The sequence below is a fragment of the Megascapheus bottae genome, chromosome 19 (assembly GCF_031878675.1).
Source record: "Megascapheus bottae isolate mThoBot1 chromosome 19, mThoBot2.hap1, whole genome shotgun sequence".
Taxonomy (NCBI): Eukaryota; Metazoa; Chordata; class Mammalia; order Rodentia; family Geomyidae; genus Megascapheus; species Megascapheus bottae.
This window is the reverse complement of record NC_143527.1, coordinates 41,744,466-41,765,359: the sequence shown is the minus strand read 5'-3', so window position 1 is coordinate 41,765,359 and position 20,894 is coordinate 41,744,466. Positions and strand designations below refer to the sequence as shown.

The window sequence follows — 20,894 nt, the reverse complement described above, 5'->3', positions numbered from 1 at the left end:
GTGAGCCTCAGATCCCAGCCTCCTGAGTAAGCTAGATTACAGGCATGCGCCACCAGTATTTGGCTCAGGGATGTTTCTGAGTCATTATTGTTCAGAAGTTACATACAACAAGAAACCAGTGCATAAAGTATGTTCTCGTTTCATTTTAATGAAAGAAGGAAAAGGAAAAAAGAAACACACATATACTTCTATGACATAAAAAAATTTCTGGAAGGTTTGGTAAAAATGGGGAGTTGACTGGTAGGAGAAAAAGACCTTTACTGTTCAAGAGTCCTGCACCTTCTTAAACCTGGGCATGGAGTCCAGTGTGAGGTGTCCCAGGATAGGGGGTGGGGAGGGGATATGCTGAAGGACAGGTAGGTCCTGGGTCCCCAGCCCACTCCCTGAGATAGGTGACTCATGTCAGAGCCACTCTAGAGAGAAGATACCTGGGGTTGGCACAAAGTCCCTCCTGCTCTGGGATCATGTGGCTTCTGAGAAGGCCACTTCCTCACCATGGGACCCAGAGCTACCCATGAGACATTCCCAACTTCCTTTCACAGGGACTACAGTGACAGCAGCCAGGCAGCCTTGGCCAGCAAGCACGGAGGAGAGGCAGGCAAGGTCTCTTCCAACAGAGCATCAGCCAAAGGCACAAGAACAATGGAGAGCAATCAGAACAGAGTGGGGAGTGGCCTGGGATGAGGTGGTTCTGTGGCTGCTGCTTCCACTTCACTCCTGGTGCTGGATCTCCCCATCAGCTACAGATTCCAGCACATTCCATGAACCTTTCCCAGTCTGGGCTGGAAGAAGATCCATACTTCCTTTTCTTTCTCCGTATTTCCTGATGTCCTTGGTTTTGTAACATTCTGAAGAGGTATCTAATTAAAAATGGGGATACTTTAGCCCTAGTTTATGAAGAAACAGGATCTGAAGAGATTATGAGACATCAAATATCTGCCATTCCCCACTGCCCCCCAAATACACATGGACAAGGCACAGTCCAGCAAGTGCCCAGCTCATGTTGACATCGGGGTGAGGCCATAACTGTCTCCTCTCTAACCTGTGGGTGACATGCAGGTGAGTGCCAAGCAACCAAATATCAGTTTCCTGAGCACCCAGGGGACCAAGGAATGCCTGTGAAACTCATGGAAATTTGGCTCTTGCCAGGAAAAGCATTCTTTGTAGAATATGCACAGGCTGGGGTGGGGGGGGGAGGGACAGGAGGTATCCCAGTAGTTGAACACCTGCCTACATGCAGGAAGTCCTGAGTTCAATCCTCAGAACTGAAGGAGGTGGGGCGGGAAGGAAAGAAAAACTACACACTTTGCAAGAAAAAAAAATTCCAGCTGGCTGCCGGTGGCTCACACCTATTTTTGTAGCTGCTCAAGAGGCTGAGATGCAAAGGTCATGTTTAAAAGCCAGCCTAGGTAGGAAACTCCATGAGGCACCAGAAAATCAGAAATGGCACTGTGGCTCAAAGTGGTAGAGCGCTAGCCTTGAGCAAAAGAGCTCAGGGATAGCGCTCAGGCCCTGAGTTCAAGCCCCACAATCGGAAAAAAAAAAAATCCCAGATCATCTCAGCCTTGAACATTATCTGCACTTACTGGTTGGTGGGAGTGCCTTTCCCAGCCATGCTGTACACAGACCAGTGCTAAGGGCTTCCAATAACACACACTGCAAAGATGGAGCTGGGGGCCTTGTTCCATGCCAACAAACACTAAGCACATGGCTGGAGACTCAGACAATTGCATGGCCTAAACGGCCTCCCACCATGGCACCCCATGCACCCCATTAGAAAAATACTGCATGTCTACACCTGGTGAGGCGCACTGTTCTTACCGTGTGTTCCCAAGGCACAGGTGCACACCTGTTAGCTGACAGCACTCTTGGAGTGTTCAATTATCCATTCAATAGCAGCCCAGCCCTGCAACAACACAACATTTCAGCACTGTGACATTCTCTGCTTGTCACTAACATGGCAAGTGAAAGGCTTCTCCAAGAAGTGACTTATCCAAGCTCAGAAATAAGGTAGACCAGGCACAGATGGCTCCCACATGCAATCTTAGTGACTCAGGAGGCTGAGATCTGAGGATCAAGATTCTAAGCCATCCTGGGCAGAAAAAAAATCTATGAGACTCTTATTTCAAATTAAGCATCAACAAGCCATAAGAGAGGGGCAAGGAGCATGGCCTAGTGGTAGCTAGAGTGCTTGCCTAGCATGTCTGAAGCTCTGGGTTCAATTCCTTGGTACTACTTGGTACCACATACACAGAAAAAGCAGGAAGTGGTGTTGTGGCTCAAGTGGTAGAACACTAGTCTTGAGAAAACTCAAAGGACAGTGCCCAAGCCTTGAGTTCAAGCTCCAGGATTGGGGAGAAAAATAAGGTCTCAAGTGGCTTTAGCTTCCCAGATTCTTGCCACCCTATATCTTATTCCAGAAAATATGTAGGACCTCTACCATAAAATAGGTAGTGGGAAAACAACAATAAGAATCCAACTCTAGGGCCGGGAGTTTGGCCTAGTGGTTAAAGTGCTTGCCTAGCATGCATGAAGACCCGGGTTTGATTTCTTGGTGCCACATATAGAAAAAAGCCGGAAGTGGTGCTGAGGCTCAAGTGGTAGAGCTCTAGCCTTGAGAAAGTCCAAGGACAGTGCTCAGGCCCTGAGCTCAAGCCCAGGACTGGCAAAAAAAAAAAAAAAAAGAATCCAACTCTAGCCTAGAGAGCTTTCTTTTTTCTTTTTTGCCATTCCTGCGGTTTGAGCTCAGGGCCTGGGCACTGTCCTTGGGCTTTCCTCAAGGCCAGCACTCTACCACTTGAGCCACAGCACCACTTGTGGCTTTTTCTGTGTATGTGATACCAAGGAATAGAACCCAGGGCTTCATGCGTTCTAGGTAAGCACTCTATCACTTTCCACTTCTGGCTTTTTGCTGGTTGACTGTGTTTTCTGCCTGGGCTGGCTTTGAACCTCAGTCCTCAGATCTCAGCCTCCTTCAAAGCTAGAATTATACATATAAACCACCACCACCTGGCTACATTGGTGTTTTAAGCACAAGATGCAAGGAAGGACAGCCCTAGATCTCGTCCCACCACTTCAAAAATGCAGATGGATGAGCTGGGGTTGGAAAGGACAAACAAGGATAGGATGTAAGCCCCTACAGAGATCTGACGTGAAGAGCTAAGGTCTCTTCTGGAAAGTAGATTCACCTTGAACTTGAGACCATCCTCCCAGACATTCAAGCTCTTTCCTTCAACCTGCTGGAGGGGAGCAAGGCTAGATGCCCTGAGCAATCTCTACCCCCATCCCGAAGGGAGACCCAGGGATGCCCCCCACTCGGATCCATCTTCTCTCCTCATGCCCTCCAAAGCTCATTCTTAGCAGAGCACTATCTATAATCCAGCAGGGCAGGAAAAGTCTGTGAGACTCTCATCTCCAAATAACCAGCAAAAAGCCAGAATGAAGATACACGTGGCTCAGGTGGCAGAGCATTGGCCTTGACAAAAAGCTAGGGGGCAGTACCCAGGCCCTGAGTTCAAGGTCCAGGATCAGCACATGTGCAAGCACACACACACATACGCACGCATGCACGCACGCACTTCCAAATCCTACCATGAGATGTGATGTGGCAGCTGACTCCAGGGAGGCTTCAACTTGAGGGTTCAGCCAAAGCCACGTCATGACTACTACCCAGGAAACTGCTACCAGCCCGAATGCCCTGTCGGATGGGGCTAATGCTGACGTTGTTTGCTTGCACTGTGCCCTCAGTGAGGGGTTCTGGGAAGTTCCCATTCCTTGTTTACATTGAATTTCCAACACTTTCCCTGACAAAGGGCAGAAGCTCCCTAGCTCCCTTGGCATAGGCAGGTACCCTTCCCCTCAGATCCTGGCCAGTCTTTCTACACCACCTGTCTGGAATGCAAGCATAGGAAATGCCATGGAGAGCCTAGTACCATGAAGGCCCTCTAGCACTAAACACAACAGCACTTCCTCGCTAACGTGCAGAGCCTGGCACCCAGGGTCATACCTTCCTTGCATTGCACGATATCGTGTTGGCCACGAGACTTTCCAGGTAGCTCCCGAGCCTGATACCCTTCACGGTGATGATGGCTTCCTGGATAAGCACAGTCCTGCGGAACAGGCCAGGGGTCAAGAGCCCTGCAGTGTGGATGGGGCTCCTGTCCACCCAGCCTTGCCCACCCAGGGTGAGACCACTCACTTCTCAGGGTTCTCAGGATGAGGGGTATACACCAGTCTCTCGTTCACTGACACCAAATTTGTGAGCGTGATCTTGAAAAAGAAAAGGTAAAACCAAAGCTCGGCTTTAGATTTGATTTCTTTTGCATCGCTTCCCAACCCCAAAACAGCACATGAGACTTTTAGGTGCCCAAGGCTCCTCCACACGGTGTCTGAGGATATTACACCACACGGAGTTGTCACTTCTGGTAATGATCTGTCCTCTCTCCATACCCTGTCCCATACGGACAGGGTACCAAGGGTTCGTGCCTGTAATTCTACCTACATAGGTGGCTGAGACTTAAAGACAGACTCAAAACCAGCCTGAGCAGGAAAGTCTCCATCAAAAAGCCAAAAGTGGAACTGTGGTTCAAGTGGTAGAACACTAGCTTGAAATGTAATAAGCTAAGGGATAGGACCTAGGCTCTGAATTTAAGCCTCTGTACTGACATGGGCACATAAAAAAGAAAAAGCTCAAAGTCAAATCCCAAAAGAAACCTGGAGCTGCAGAGCAGCACTGAGTCTGGAATTTTCTGTGGTGATTGGACTCCTCTGAGAACCTATTCCAATACAAGCTCATTAAAAACAAACAGGGCCAGGAGCATGGCCTAGTGGAAGAGTGTTCGCCTAGCATGCATGAAGACCAGGGTTCGATTCCTCAGTAATACATACACAGAAAAAAAAAAAAAAAGCTGGAAGTGATGCTGTGGCTCAAGTAGTAGAGCTCTAGACTTGAGAAAAGCCCAAGGACAGTGCTCAGGCCCTGAGTTCAAACCCCAGGACTGGACAAAAAAAAGTCCACATCAAAATCACCTTTCAGCAGTGGCAAAAAGCAATTCTGCTTGTGTAATGATGTCTCACCATCCTTGCCCTCTGGATCAAAGCAGTGAGTGGAAAAACCTTTCTTCTTAGTATGCACAGGGTTTACCAGCTAGACACTGTTAGACACGCCTGTAATCCTAGCTACTCAGGAGACTGAGATCTGAGGATCCAGGTTTGAAACCAACCTGGGCAGACAAATCTAAAAGACACTTACCCCCAGTTAACCAGCAAAAAGGGGGAAGTGGTACTATGGCTCAAATTGTGCAGTTCTAGCCTTGGATGGAAAAGCTAACTGAAAGCCCAAGGCTGGAACTTTACAATTGGAGCCAGCTTTTTATGGGAATAGAAGAACAGATGAGGTGACAGGCTTTGAGCTAGTGGTCCCCACAGCCTCCTAAAAGTCCAAATGTGCCCAGATGTTCTTAAGGGACAGAGAGAAAACTGCTAGAACCAAAGCAGTACCCTCATTTGTTTCAAACAGGGGCTCCCAGAAAATACTGAGAAGACTAGACATTTTTCTGGCACCCCCACTATCTTCTATGCCCACCATCCTGTCCTTTCTGAGTACTGTCCCTGTCTCCTCCAGGCACCAGCTTCTGCCTTCCCTGACCCAGTTGTGCTAATGCTTGAGAGCCCTGCTATTTGGTCTGGGAACTTCAGGAAGACTACCAGTCTTCCTGTTAGTTTCTGTCTGTGGTTCTTTCATGGTCCTCACAGTTTATATGTCTCCACTGGCACAGCTGGTTTGCTGTCCATCTATGAGATGATACCCAGAGAGAGCCGGAGCTCTTCTCAGTCCTGTATTCCCTATAGCAGCTCGAGGCCTGCACATGATAGGTACATGGTACTATTTTTTTTTCTTTTGCCAGTCCTGTGGACTGAGCTCAGGGCCCGAGTGTTGTCCTTGGGCTTTCCCAAGGCTAGCACTCTACCACTTGAGCCACAGCACCACTTCTGGCTTTTTCTATGTATGTAGAGTCCTGAGGAATCGAACCCTGGTCTTCGTGCATGCTAGGCAAGCACTCTTACCACTAGGCCAAACTCCCAGCCCTCATGGTACTATTATTGATGGAACCAATAACAATGCAATGATAGGGAGAACAAAGCCAAAGCAGGGGATCTGTGAGGAAAGGAAACTACTTGGACAGATACCATATTAGAATTTCACCCAGAGAGGCCATTTCTAAATTCGCTGAAAGTAATACTTTCATGAGTATGTGTACTGATTCTTAGGGTTTGAACCCAGGGCCTTGCCCTCTTGCTTAGCTTTTTCTACTCAAGGCTGGTGTGCTATTTCTTAAATCACACCTTCACGTCTGGATTTTTGCTGGTTAATTGGAGATAGTCTCAAGGATTTGTCTGCCTGAGCTGGCTTCAGTCCTCAGATCGCAGCCACCTGAGTGGCTAAGATTACAGGTGTGAACCACTGACACCCAGCTTGTAATGAAATAAACCATGGCCCAAGAGGCTACAGGTTTAGCTTCAGAGTGGAATTCTTACCTGGTATAAGCAAGACCCTAGGTTCTATCCATAGCACAAAAATAAATCCCATTTTCCTAGTCTAGGCATTTCTCACCACATGCTCTTTGAATGTGCATTAGACTAACACTAGATACACATTCCCCCTTCTCTCTCCCCACCCCTCTTCCTCTCTTCCTCTCTTCCCCTCTCTCTCTCCCTCTCTCTCTCTCTCTCTCTCTCTCTCTCTCTCTCTCTCTCTCTCTCTCTCTCTCTCTCTCTCTCTCTCATAGTACTGGGGGATCAAACTCAATGACTTAGGCCCAGCAAGCATTCTGCCATTAAAATACACATACAGGGGCCGGGAATTTGGCCTAGTGGTCGAGTGCTTACCTAGCATTCATGAAGACCTGGGTTTGATTCCTTGGTACCATATTCACAGAAAAAAAAACAAAACCAAAAAAAAAAAAAAACCTAAAGTGGTGCTGAGGCTCAAGTGGTAGAGCTCTAGCCTTGAGAAAGTCCAAGGTCAGTGCTCAGGCCCTGAGCTCAAGCCCAGGAAGAGCAAAAAGAAAAAAAAAATACAGATAGATCATAGATAAATCATATGTATACATATATATGCATATATAACATACACACATACATATTATATATATGTCATTTTATAGATGCATAGGATATATATTTATTTAAATTAAGAGATATGCAAGAAGGAAGGGGGAATGGCTTTAAAAATGACCATGGGCTAGGTATGGTCGGGCATAGCTGCAGTGCCAGCTAAAGTGCTGGGACAAGGAGGCCGAGAAAGGAGGGGCACAGGCCAAACTGGGTGCCACAGTGTGTCCCTTGCCAGTAAATAAATAAACCATACTAGCATTCATGGTTATGACTGGGACTTAAGACAGTCATTAGGGCGGATCAAGAGGCTGCTTATACAGTGTATTCACTTTGTAACAATTCATCATTATGTGCATTTTTTTCATTGCTTCTTTTTTCTACTGACATAAAAATTGTACTTATATGGGAGATGGCATGTATACATTGAATGATGCTCACATAATGGTAAAGGGTTCTCAAACATTTATGTCTGTGAGGGAAACATTCAAAATCTTTTTTTAAGCCAGGCACAGTGGCTCACGCCTATAATCCTAGCTACTCAGGAGGCTGAGATCTAAGGATCATGGTTCAAAGCCAGCCCAGGCACTGATGGCCATGAGACTCTTATCTCCAATTAACCACCAGAAAACCAGAAGTGGTCAAAGGTAGGGTGGTAGTCTTGAGCAGAAGCGCCCAGGGACAGTGTCCAAGCCCAGAGTTCAAGCCCCATGACCAAAAACAACATTTTTCCCCCAATACTTGAATTCAGGGCTTGGGCATATTCTCTTAGCTTTAAGCACTTGAGTCACACCTCCACTTCCAGCTTTCTGCTAGTTAACTGGAGATATGAGTCTCAGGTCCTTTTGTGCCCAGGTTGGTTTTGAACCACAATCCTCAGATCTCAGCTTCCTGAATAGGTAGGACTGTAGCGTGAGCCGCAGGTGCATGGCTCTTCTAGTTCCTTCAGTACACAGCAAGCTATCACTTCTGATGGTCACCCGTGACACAATGGGACACCACAACTTATTTCTTCATCTGAATGTTCTCCACTTATTATACTTGGAGAAAAACAAATAAAATATCACTACCTAAATCTGCTCTTCCCAATAAAAACAATCCATCCGTTAGACCAGAAGCAGGCTGAAGATAAACTTCACAACGCCATTATTCATGCTTTAGCACCTTTTCCAGCTTAGACCATTGCTTACATTGGTGGAACAAAGCTCCATTTTCTTTTCCGCGGGGTCCACAACAGAGCACTCTCTGACGTATGTGAAAGTCCTACTGGTTCCCAAAATCTAAAACACAAAACACAGCTTGAATAGTAGCACGTTGTAAACTCCACTTCTAATGAATTCACTTAGTCAGCAAGTGCTGTGAAGAAATGGACAGGAGAGATAAATCCTGCCCGGGAGTTTGGCCTAGTGGTAGCCTCCCTGGGGCTGTCAGCGCTGAGCTGGCTCCCCTCATTCCCACTTAGACGCGAAGCCTAGATGGGGCCCTGGCCATGGAAGACGCCGTCCTGTGGGTGGCCCTGATCCTCCGACTCGGGGATGGGAGCAGGGAGGCGCGGGTGGGGGAGGCCCGGGGAGGAAGCCCGCCTGCACCCGCACTGGATCCACAGAGGTGCGGGGAAGGGGGTGGAGGACAGGACGGAAGGATGGAGGGGGAGGTGGCGCCTCGGGAAGCGGGGTACACCTGTACGGGGACGCAGGGAGCAAGAGGGCGCAGGCGGAGACACGGGGGAGGGAGTAGGGGGTAGGGAGGTCTCGGGGCGCACTGGGGAAAGGGGGTGCCGGGCCCGGGGTGCTCACCGCTCGCGCGAGCACGGGTAGCCCCCACTCGGTGCTGAGCAGGCGCAAGCTGTGCAGGCGCCCGCGCGTGTCCACGCGGCGCTCCAGCACGTCCACGCCCACCACGCACGGGTTCATGGGGTTCGGGTACTTCCGCATGGCCGCCTGGATCACCGTGTCCCACGGGTGGCTGGCGAGAGGAACATCCACGGTCAGATGCTTTGAGGGCAGGAAGATTCCGGCTGGTAACCCCCCCCTCCTCCCGCACCGCGTGCGCGCGCGCACTCCCCAGGCTCTTTGTCCTTCCCGCACCTCCCCAGTCCAGAGGATGCAGAACGCAAGGGGCTTCCTGGCAGGGAGGCTTGGTCCTTGTCTGTGATGCAGAGCCCCTGCCTCCCACCACCACCAGGATGCCTCGTGATAAACCAACAAGGGCAGCTGGCCTGTGCCAGGCCAGTGCCAGGCCTCCCGCTGGGGGTCCAGGCTGGACCCTGGCTTCCTGCTGTCTGTCCTACCTGACTGCCTGCCGCCTTAGGACCTATGCAACAAGAAAGTCGCTCCCAGCTACACAGAGCCGTGGAGAACCAGCTTATCCTCAACTCACCACCGCTGGATTCAAGATCTTTCTCCTTTATGGTGGTGCAAATGTATAATCTGCAGTCATCTTGCTGTTCACGTTCAGTGCAGGATTCAGTAAGTAACCAAGATATGCCAAGCTCATGGACTCAGATATCTCAAATATCAAATGGACTGTGCAGCCAGGCACTGCAGGCCACATGCCTATAATCCTAGCTGTTCAGATGGCTGAGATCTGAGAATCCCAATTTGAATCTAGCCAGGGCATCTCAGAGACTCTTATCTCCAATTAATCAGCAAAAAAAACCAAAGTGGGGCTGTGGCTCAAGTGGTAGAGCAAGCAAGAAGAAAAAACTCCAGCAGCCCCTTCCATCCACACCCAGGAGGACCAGGAGACTGCAGGAACAGATATGGTGTGTCACCAGCTCTCCACAACCACTGACCCTTCTAGACTTCCAGCCCTACACCCCCAGCCCCTGTGAGTCCAGGAGTTCTTGCCCTTGCAGGACACAATTTCCTGCCCTTAGCCCTGGGCTAAGTGGTGAACATCTTTCCTCTGAGTTCATCTCCTGTCCAAGCCAGGCATACAGCTGCTTTCAGATAAACAGTCCTGCCTCCCTCTGGATTCTCTGCTCTAGAAGCCCCTGGGCCCCTGAGCCCCCCCCCCCAGCCACAGGCACCCATTGCTTACACTTATTAATCCTAGTTACACAGGAAGCTGTGATCTGAGAATCATGGGTCAAAGTTATTCCAGACAGGGGAGTCTAGGAGGCTCTTAATCTCTAAGTAACCAGCAAAAAGCTCTATTTTGGAGCTGTGGCTCAGGTGGCAGGTAGGTCACCACCCTTGAGCAAAAAAGCTAAAGGCCCTGAGTTCTACATTCTCACTGTCAAATTTAGGCAGACTAGAAATTATTGAAGATTATTCTCAAAAGTACCACTGTACATTGAGGAAACAGTAACATCTGAATCCTGTCTCTGAAAGGAAGGGGGTCTGGGAAGGCTCTAATAAGCACCTGTGTCTTTGGATGTGCCCTGTCCTTGCTAAAGCTCTTCGTGGCACAAAGTGGAGGATGAATTCCACTTGTGTGCTGCGTGGTAGGAAGGAACAAGAAAAAGCCCTCACTGTCCACAGGAAGAATGGCCAGTACTCTGTAGGAGGACATTCTGTGCTGTCTGGGATTCGCCTGAATTCACCCAGAGAAAAGGACCCGGAGGGGGGCAGGGAGGAGGGGACAACTAAAGACATCTGAGACTCTCCACTTTTATTTCTAAGTTTTTATAATAAAGAGTTTTGTTTTGAAGCCAGGCATCCAGCAGCTCACTCCAGTAATCCTAGCTACTCAGGAGAATGAGACCTGAGAATCAAGGTTTGAAGCCAGCTCAGACAGAAAAGTCCTTGAGACTCTTACATCCAATTCACCTCCAAAAAGCCAGAAGTGAAGCAGTGGCGCTAGTACAAATAGCCAGCCTGGAGTGAAAAAGCTAAGGCAGAGTATCCTGAGTTCAAGCTCTAGTAACAGCCCAAAGTTTTGTTTTGTTAAAGTAGACAGCCACAGATAAAAGGTTCAACTACACCCTGCCTCCAGTGGCTCTTACAGAATGAGCCACGAGGATGCCGGATTCTTTTAGGAGGTACCTATCACAGTACCGTCAAGTTATTACTGGCCCTTCTCCAGTATCCATATTTACACTGATGTGGCTAAGTAATGGAGGGAAAGTTCTGGAACCTCCCCAGCAGCAGAGGCCAGATTCCAAACCACAGCCTAGTGACTACCAATGCAAAACTCATACAAGGAGGGAGTGGTAGACTCTCTTAGGACTATGATGAAATGATAAGATGATTAATTTAGTACCACTTGACCCTGAACACTCTCGTCTTCGCTATTCTCTGTCGGGGACAGGAAGTACACCTGAAACACTTGGTCAGCAGAACACGTTCCCTGGCTGTCTGTGGGCACTGGGCTGCTGCCCCTGCCACCTGACAGCTGATACTTGGAAGACCAACATACTAACTGCTGGCCCAACTTTGGAAATATGGCAGACATTTGCTGGACAATTCGCAAAATGAGTGCAAAGTAAACAACTGGCAACAATTTGTTGCCAGAGATAAAATCTGAGCGTTCAGGTGAAAACAAGTTTCACCTCCAGAGGGCACTCGTCAAAGCCAATAGGTTTGAATGCAATAGAACTAGTTTTTCTGTTACCGTTTCATATTGCAATTCATTTTTAAGAAGCCATCCGAGTTTTTTTTTAACACAGTAATTAAAAACTACCTGAATTACAGACTTATAAAATATGAAATACTTCTACCTTTCCAATTATCTATCTATATAAGGCTAGGTTTATCCAGACAACATACAGCCAAATAGGGGGTGTCAAAGCAGAGTGGAATCTCCTTCTCTAGACCACAGACACTACAGACATTATTTTATTTATTTTTTTTTGCCAGTCCTGGGCCTTAAGCTCAGGGCCTGAGCACTGTCCTTGGGCTTTCTCAAGGCTAGAGCTCTACCACTTGAGCCACAGCACCACTTCTGGCTTTTTTCTATGTATGTGGTACCAAGGAATTGAACCCAGGCCTTCGTGCATGCTAGGTAAGCACTCTACCACTAGGCCAGACTCCCAGTCCCTAGACATTATTTTAAAAGCACCGGTCTTCAAATGGGTGTTGGTGGCTCAACTCTATGATCCTAACTCCTCAGGAGGCTAAGATATAAGGGTAGAAATCTGGATAGAAAAGTCCATGAGACTCTTCTACATCTTGAATTAACCACCAAAAAGCCAGAAGCAGAGCTGTGGCTCAAGTGGTAGAACACCAGCTTTCAGCAAAAAAGCCCAGGCCCTGACTTTGTGCACATGTACTAGCACACATGTGCACATTTGTGCACGTACATACATACACACACATACATACACACACATACATACAGGCAAGTTTCTGTCTATTCAGATTTTGAATTTATGAATGGAGTATGCCATTGGTTATAGAGCGTTGGGGATCTAATTTCTGGAAATGCCCTCACAGCACCCAGAGACACACTTTACTAATCTCCTAGGGTCTTTCAATGCAATCAAGTTGGCAATGAAGAATAACCATCACAGCCCTTAAGTGAAGCAGAAATACACACAGGGCAAACCATTGCAGTATACTTTAGAAAAAAATGACAAGACTGTCTCCATTGACACAAAAAGGAATTATAAATATAATCCATCTATACCTATCTAAATCTAGATCTCAGAAGCACACTATTGGGAAGAAACAAGAATGGTATCACTGATTTCTATTTCAGAAAAGCAAACCAAACAACATGTTATATGTATGGACACAGGTGTCCACAAATGGAGTCCTGTGGACCTTTCAGCACCTGAACTTTGGGAAAATGTCCATCAAATTCACCATCTTTAGAGAGAAGCACAGCATGTGGAGGCAGGAAGTGGGCTCTTCAACCCCTAGCTGAGATGTTAGTATTTAGTCTCTTTCCTGCTCCTGGCCAGGTGAACTGGCACTAGCAGCCATTGCCCTGAGTAGACATCACCTTCCAGCATCCTTCTTTTAGAAGGGCATCTGATTTCTATATGATCTATCTTGACCCCTTTCTGAGCATCTACAAAGTGTCAGGCACTGCAGGGTATGGGGGGGGCACAAAGCAAAAGCTCTGAGGAACATATATGGTATGCCATGGGTGACCATATCCCCCCAAAGAAATAATGATGCCAAACAAAAGAAGCAGACACAAAACACCACATAGTGCATGATTACGTTTATATGAATATCTAGAAAAGGCAAATGGACAGAAAGGGAAAGTAGAATGTGGTCGGGGTGGAATGCATGATGTGAAGGTTCAAACTATGCTGACGGCTTCATTATCTACTAACAACGAAAATTTTCTGTAACTATATTCACAGTTGTACGCTGTTAAACAGGTAACTTATATGATAGTTGAATGACACAAAACTTGAAAAACAAGTGGCTTGTAGGTGCAAAAATGAACCACAAGTACTAACAGGTGGCTGGGAACAATGGCTCATACTTGTAATCCCAGTCACTAGAGAAACAGAGACCAGAAAGACTGAGGTTAGAGGAGAGATGCCATCTCAACCAATAAGTCTGGGCATGGAGGATCAAACCTGTGGTGCTAGCTAGCTACAAGGGAGGCTGTCAGTAGGAGGACTTCAATCTGAAACCAGCCCTGCTCTATAGATGCCATCTGAAAAGTAAAGAAAGCAAAAAAAAAAAAAAAAAAAAAAAAACCCAAAACCAAAAAGACTGGGTGCATGACTTAAAGAGAGCAACTCCCTGACTTCAAACCCTGCGCTTCCAAACTTAAAAAAACAAAAATCAAAAGTGACTTGACAGCTATTATCAGTGAACACTTCACTGCTAAGGCAGTTCCAAGTGGTCTTGCAGAAAACTGAGCCTCAGGGCTCTGTGTCCCAAAGACTAAAATTTCCCTGCAGGCTGGAAATGTGGCTTAGTAGTACAGTGCTTGCCTAGCATGCATGAATTCCTGGATTTGATTCCTCAGTATCATATACACAGAAAGGCCCAGAGCGGTGCTCAAGTGGTAGTGTGTTAGCTTTGAGCAAAGGCAGCTCAGGGACAGTGCTCAGGCCCTGAGTTCAGACCCCAGGACTGGCAAACAAAACAAAACAACAACTTCTCTGCAGCCAGAGGGATGATCTACACATTGTCTTTGAGAAAACATCCTAGAAAACACTACCGATTATAACTGACTGATAAATCAAGATTCCACAAAATACTTTGGGGAGGTCTGAAAACAGCTGGTAAAGTTTCTATGATGATGTTGCATTTAAAAATTAAAAGATGACACTCTATATGACATGCAGAATCCTCCCCACCTCCAAAGAGTCCGTTCAGGGAATCTAAAATTCTCTGTTCTTTTAAATTTCAAAGATATTAAAGAATAAGTTAGGTGCTGGTGGCTCACGCCTAGCTATTCAGGAGGCTGAGATCCTAGGATTTCGGTTCTTCTAGATTCTTTCCGTAATCACCGAAAAGCCAGGAGTGGGGCTGTATCGCAGGTAGTTCAGCCCCAGCCTTGAGCAAGTATGCTCAAGCGCTGTCTCGGCCCTGGGTTCGAGTCCCCAGCCTCGGGCGCCCGTGCGCACACACACATACACTGAGGGATTTCAGATCAGTGACTTCTGGGAAGATGCCACCCCACCGAGGTGAGAACGGCGTGTGGAAGCCGGGTTTTCAGTGCGGGTTCGGAGACGCGCAGGCCTGCCGAGGAGCTCAGGGACCAGGCTTCCCACGCGCCGCCTCTCCATCGCCCTTCCCCCGCGGGGGACTCGGGGCCCCGCGCTCCAGGCTGGCTGGCGAACCCCGCACAGCCCGCTCTCACCGAAAGGCGAGACTCGCTCTGCGGGCCTCCCCGGGGCCCGGGACCCCCTCGCCCCGGCCTCCCCACGGGGCGTGCGCTGCGCGACCCGGCCTGCCGGGGACCCGCGCGCACGGAGGGGCCGCCGCGCCCGCCGCCGGGCAGCTCCGCAGGCTGCGGAGGCCGCGGTCTTCCCCGGCGGCGCGGATGCCATCCCCGCCGCAGCCTCGCGGCCCGCGGCCAGCCTCACCCGAACACGTGCTCCGAGCTCCAGATCTTCATCGCCGCGGCCACCCCGGGCAGCGCGCGGGGCCAGCTGCCCCGGAGCTCCGCCGCGCTCGGGGCCGCGCCGCTCGGCGGGCGGGGCGGGCGGGGCGGGGCGTCGCGGCGCCGCCTCCTCCGGGATGCGGATGCTGGCGGCGCCGGTGGTACCCGGCCGGCCCCGGCGGCCCTCGAGCGCGCGGCGGATGCTCCGGGCCGGGCTCGCCACACAGTTGGTTTTAGTATTTAAGCATATGCATTGAGACATTATGTACAATGACCTTAGATAGTACATGCTTCTGATACTGAAGAAATCTGTGTCTTATGAAAATAGCAGATTGAAACCCACAATTACAAGTTGTCTGAAGCGAGTCCTGTAAGAAAAGGGAGAGGAGAGTCTCCCTCCCTAGGGGGAAAATTACTTTAGTTTTAGATGTAGGTTTACCATGAAGTGTCAGTGATCTCGTCTATGGGAATGGATTTGTCAAAAATCGTTCAAGTAGAAGGTAGAGGAGAACAAAAGTGTAAAATTGATTAAAGTGCATTGTATGCACTTTGGAATATCACAATAGAGCACCTTTGTACTATTAATTTATGCTAATAAGAAAATTATTAAACAATAAAAAAGCATCCTTCCTGGAGGACTGAAGACAGCATACAGGGCTCTATCCACATGTCTCCCATTCTCTCTCCCATCCCTACTCTCAAGTTACACAGCTCCTTTCTATATAATATACATAGAATATAATGGCAACCCTTCCTCCCTCCATCCTTATGCCTTTCATTTCCCACCCACAAACATGTTTCCACTTCTTGATATTCATGTTGGTAAACAGTACATTGGACGTTTAGAAGAGTTTCACCTTTGGATCTCTCCATAAGTATACCATCTTTTATTCAGTTTGTGTGCATATGTGTATATAGATAGGCATAATTCTAATTTAGGTCTAGCTTCCACATATGAGAGACAACATATATGCTTTGTGACTCTGAGCCTAGCTTACTTCACTTGACATGATTTGGTCTATGTCTGTCCATCCACTTCCCTGCAAATGATATACTTTTTATGGATGAGTGAAGCTCCATTGCATATATGTCCCACGTTGACTAGATCCACTCATCTGTTGGAGGGGATCTGGGTTGTTTCTCTAAGTTGGCAATTGTGAAAGGTGCAGCACTGAACATGGACATGCAAATGTCTTTACCACATCCTCTTTAGTCTCTATTCAGCTCCTTTGCCCATTGATTGATTATTCATTTTAGTTTCTTGTGCTCCTCATATATTTTGAATACTAGGCCCTTTTCAGAAGCATAAGTGGCAAAAAAAAATCTGTTAGCTGTCTTTTTAGTTTAGTCATTATGTACCTTGCTATGCAGAAAAACATTTTAGTTTGGTGTAATCCCAGTTGTCATGTTTCTTATTTGCTGTGCCCTTTGTACTCTCTTCAGAAAGTTTCTACCTATGCCAATAAGTTCTAATGTTTCTTCTAGCCCATCTTGTAATGTTTTCCAAGCTGTTTGTTATTCCTCGGTAGCACAGTTTGAGGTGTAGAACCCCACAGCAACTCCCCTTGGCTTTGTGTGCTTGTTGCTTGGATGGCTTGCATATGTACTACTCTGGCTCTTTTCACTGGTTGAGCATGCACCCAGGGCATCATGGGAATAATCACTTGGACTGGAATTCACAGCCTTATAGAAAGAAGCATTTAAGTAGGAGCCCAAGGCACTATGCAGGCAAGAAGCACCATGATGGGACACGTGTTATTCCTATTTACCTAACAATTCCCCTTTCTTTCCCTCATTACAAAGTCTGAGGGCAAAGCAGGAGGTGCTTGATTTCTTTGTTGTCAGTGGTGGTAGTCATGGGGCTTGAACTCTGGGCCTGGGCATTGTCCCTGAGCAATTCAGCTTAAGGCTAGCACTCTACCACTTGAGCCACAGCACCACTTCCATTGCTTGCTTGCTTGCTGTTTAACTTCCTTCCTTCCCTCCTTCCTTCTTTTTCTCTTACCTTTTTCTATCTATCTTTCTATCTTCCTTTCTTCTTTCCTTCTTTTTGTGGCATTGGGGTTTGAACTCCTGCTTTCTAGGCAGGCCATCTGCAGCTTCAGCCACAAGCACAGTCCAGGAAGCTCATGTGAGAATAGGGAAACCTCTAGCAGTAGACCAGGTGGAGGGTGGTGCCCTCACCTGCTTTGTCTAGGCCTGGCCCCAGGAGTGGCATGGGTGCCCAGTGAGCCTTAGAGCTAGTTACGCTGTGACTTACTCAACCAGAGCCAGAAGACGGGAAAAGTCTCTGATCCACTCCTACTCACACCCACCTTTAACACCCATGGCTTGCAGCAGCTCATAGTAATTTTCCAAAGTTGGCAATGTTCTAACTACCTTAAAAATAGGCAAACTGGGAACCAAGGTGTCCCGTCCGGCGGGACATCAACTAGGGCCAAGAACCTAGAGGGAGGAATGAAAGGGACAGGAGACACGAAGAAGGAAGCAAGACAAGCATCCTGATCAAGCTGCGAATTTTATTTTTCACACAGGGGTTTATATGCCTCTTCAGGAGAGGCAAGAGGGGGTTGGGACACCGCTCAGGGTAGGAGGTCAGGTGGTAGGATGTTTAGTGATCTTAGGGCAAGGAACTATGCAGGCACATTCTTACGCTAAGAATTCAGGGAGGGGGAGAATGTCTCCGACACCAAAGTTTCACAGCTCTGCCCCACCATCACAAACTAAGGTAAGGCCCAGAGCCTATCATCCTAATTACTCAGGAGGCTGAGATCTGAGGATCAAGGTTTGAAGCCAGTTTGTGCAGGAAAGTCTTATCTCCAGCAAAGTCTCATCATTCAGCAAAAAGCTGGAAGTAGAGCTGTGCCTCAAATGGTAGAGCACCAGCCTTGAGCAAAAAACCCATGCAAGAGTAGGAGGCTTTGAGTTCAACCCCAGTTCTCTTTCTCTCTCTCTCTCTCTCTCTCTCTCTCTCTCTCTCTCTCTCTCTCTCTCTCTCTCTCTCTCTCTTTCTCCCTGCCTCCCTCCTTTTCTCTCTGTCTCTCTGTCTCTCTGTCTCTCTGTCTCTCTGCCTCTCTCTCTCTCTCTCTCTCTCTCTCTCTCTCTCTCTCTCTCTCTCTCTCTCTCTCTCTTTCTCTTTCTCTCTCTTGTGCACTACTGAGGTAAGAACCCACATTTTCAAGATTTCCCAACTAAACATCCTGTAGCCTTGGAGTTATAAGTGGATGACTGGTAAACATGGCCTGTGTGCTGAATGCTGAGCCGATTGCACTTATTAGAAAGACATAGCAACAAGAAACACATTTCAGTCAGCAGAGCAATCCCTAATCAGGCTGCATGGAAAAGACAGAAGAGCCAGGCACTAGTGGTTCAGGCCTGTAATCTTAGCTATTCAGGAGGCTGGGGCCTGAGGCTTTCTGCTCAAGTCCAGTCCAGGCAGGAAGGTTCTTGAAACTCTTATTTCCAATTAACCACTGGAAATTGGAAGGGGAGCTGTGGCTCAAAGTGGGAGAACACTGAGCAAAAAAAAAAGCTCAGGGACAGCACCTAGGCCCAAAGTTCAAGCCACACGACCAATACACCACCACCAACAACAAAAAGATGAGGAGATTCTAAATGACTGCACCTTGGAATTCATCTCCTGGATTGTGATCCAACTGGTTCCAGTGAGATCTGGACAGCTGGACATCAAGTGTACCGCACGTGACGCTAGTGTGCAGAGATGTGGCAAAATCTTTGCTGCACAGGGAGCCAAACACAGAGGGAGAAGTGGAGAAGGTGAGAAGCCAGTGGGAAACAAGCACTCGCTCACCTGCACCTGAGCAATGAATGAAGGCATTTGTAATCAGCTGGGTTTTAGGAAAATGAGCCCTCTTGTCATTATCATCTGAAATTGCTCCATCATCCCTCCATTGATTGGCTCTTCCTCAATCCCCAACACACACCATCTCCTGTCTTCTTAATGATTGTGTGTGTGTGTGTGTGTGTGTGTGTGTGTGTACATGCACGCGAGTGTTCCAATACTGGGACTTGAACTCAGGGCCTTTGCATTGTCCTTTAGTTTTTTGCTCAAGACTAATGCTCTACCACTTGAGTCACCCCTCCACTTCTGGCTTTTTGATGTTTAATTAGAGACACGAGTCTCACCTACTCTCCTGCCGAGGGCCAGCTTGGAACCATGATCCTCAGATCTAAGCCTCCTGAATGTGAGCTACTGGTGCTTGACTCGCTGCCCTGGCTTGATGCTAGGTTCTTTCTGTCCATGTGGTTCGTTAGTGGTGCCTTTGTGCATTCATGGCCTCTAGACGCACCTGACATGATGGAAGGAAGAAGAGCACTGCTGGTGTCCCTCTACAAGGACACAAATCTCCACCTCTTCCTACTTTCCTATTGAGATTAGGATTGCAACCTAGGAATGGGATGAAGGGAAGGCACAAACATCTACTCTATAGGAACTTCTCAGCTCACTTGAGATTTCTTTAGCTGGGAACTCAAAGAAATATCGTAAGAAACATTCTTGCTTGCCAGGGGCTGGTGGCTCATGCCTTGTAACCTTAGCTCCTCAGGAGACTGACATCTGAGGATCACTGTTCTCCCCAATGAATCAGCAAAAAGTCAGCAATGACGTATGACTCAAGTAGTAGAGCACCAATCTTGAATGAAAAGACCAAGTAAAGGTCAAGCCTCAGTACAGGAGGACAGTCACATAAATAAATAAATGCACAAATAAATGTTCTGGCCGTGGAACATACACATTGTGACCCTCCTGAGAGGAGAGTCCATGAGAGGTTCCAGGTTCTTTATGAAGTGTGTGTTTAGAAGGCTCAAGGCAATCTAGGGGTCTAGAAGGTATCTCTGAGCATGAACCTTCATTTATACCACCAGGCACATTTATCATTTCCTGTGACAACCCTCCGTCAGGTGTAAAACTGATAAATCTAGGGTTCCCAAAGACCAAAACTCCTCAATGGAGACAGGTAAAGTATGTTTGGGAATGTTGTGGTACAGCCCATGTATAGGGCTGCAGGCCAAAGCTCCCTTCCATGCCCCCCAACTCAATGGCAACCCCATTCTCCTCTATGTTCTTTTCTTCCCTAGGGACCTTGCTTCTGGAATTTCTGCATTCCATCTGTTGGTCATCACCCCTTTAATCCTAGCTACTCAGGAGGCTGAGATCTCAGGATCATGGTTCAAAGCCAGCTGAACAGGAAAGTCTGTGATACTCTTCTCTCCAATTAACCAATAAATTTTTCAGAAAAAGCCACGAGTGGAGCTGTGGATTAAGTGGAAGAGTGCTACCCCTGAGCACAAAATGGCTCAGGGATAGCATCCAGGCCCTGAGTTCAAGCCTCAGGACTGGTAGAGCAAAACAAAACAAATTTCAAGTTGGGCACCAGTGGCTTAATCCTAGCTAGTGAGGAGGCTGAGCTTTGGAGATTACAGTTTGAAGCCAGCCCAGGCAGTTAAGTGTGTGACACTCTTATCTCCAATAAACCACCAAAAAGCCAGAAGCGGAGAAGTAGTTCAAGAGATAGAATACCAAACGAGTGAAAAAATAAACCTAGGGACAGGGACCAAGCCCTGAGTTCAAGACACAAAACTGCTGTTTCCAACCAGAAAATTCAGGAGTGATAGATGAAAACATGTCCATGTAGTGATATCACAGAGTATTGTTTATTGAATAATATTTCAATCACCACCATGAGGCAAGGAATGAGTTTAACCTGCAGATATGGTTAAGTTATTCTTCTTTCCCTAACCTCTACTATTGAAGGTTCAAATTAGCCCAGGGCAAACTTAAGGGGATTGCAGGAAAATAG

The 20,894-nt window shown here is 47.7% G+C and overlaps 1 protein-coding gene across 1 annotated transcript; it reads right to left on the bottom strand.

Annotated features, from left to right (window-relative positions):
• Window positions 1–128: 128 nt before the first annotated feature.
• Window positions 129–15,124, bottom strand: Prelid3a (PRELI domain containing 3A). Its single transcript, XM_090353597.1, has 7 exons — window positions 15,059–15,124; window positions 8,910–9,078; window positions 8,304–8,393; window positions 4,199–4,269; window positions 4,007–4,109; window positions 1,822–1,906; window positions 129–860 (listed from the first exon to the last, which is right to left on the bottom strand). Exons 1-6 carry the CDS (start codon window positions 15,088–15,090, stop codon window positions 1,853–1,855), a joined length of 519 nt encoding a protein of 172 aa, XP_090209723.1. The 5' UTR covers window positions 15,091–15,124; the 3' UTR covers window positions 129–860; window positions 1,822–1,852.
• Window positions 15,125–20,894: the final 5,770 nt, after the last annotated feature.

Bases quoted from the DNA above. Each gene is read 5' to 3' on its own strand.
- Prelid3a (XM_090353597.1), bottom strand. From the start codon at position 15,090: ATGAAGATCTGGAGCTCGGAGCACGTGTTCGG. The intron at 8,394-8,909 runs GTGAGCACCCCG...TTTGTGTTTTAG, and splicing joins TACCCGTGCTCGCGCGAGCG to ATTTTGGGAACCAGTAGGAC. The intron at 4,110-4,198 runs GTGAGTGGTCTC...CCTGTTCCGCAG, and splicing joins CATCCTGAGAACCCTGAGAA to GACTGTGCTTATCCAGGAAG.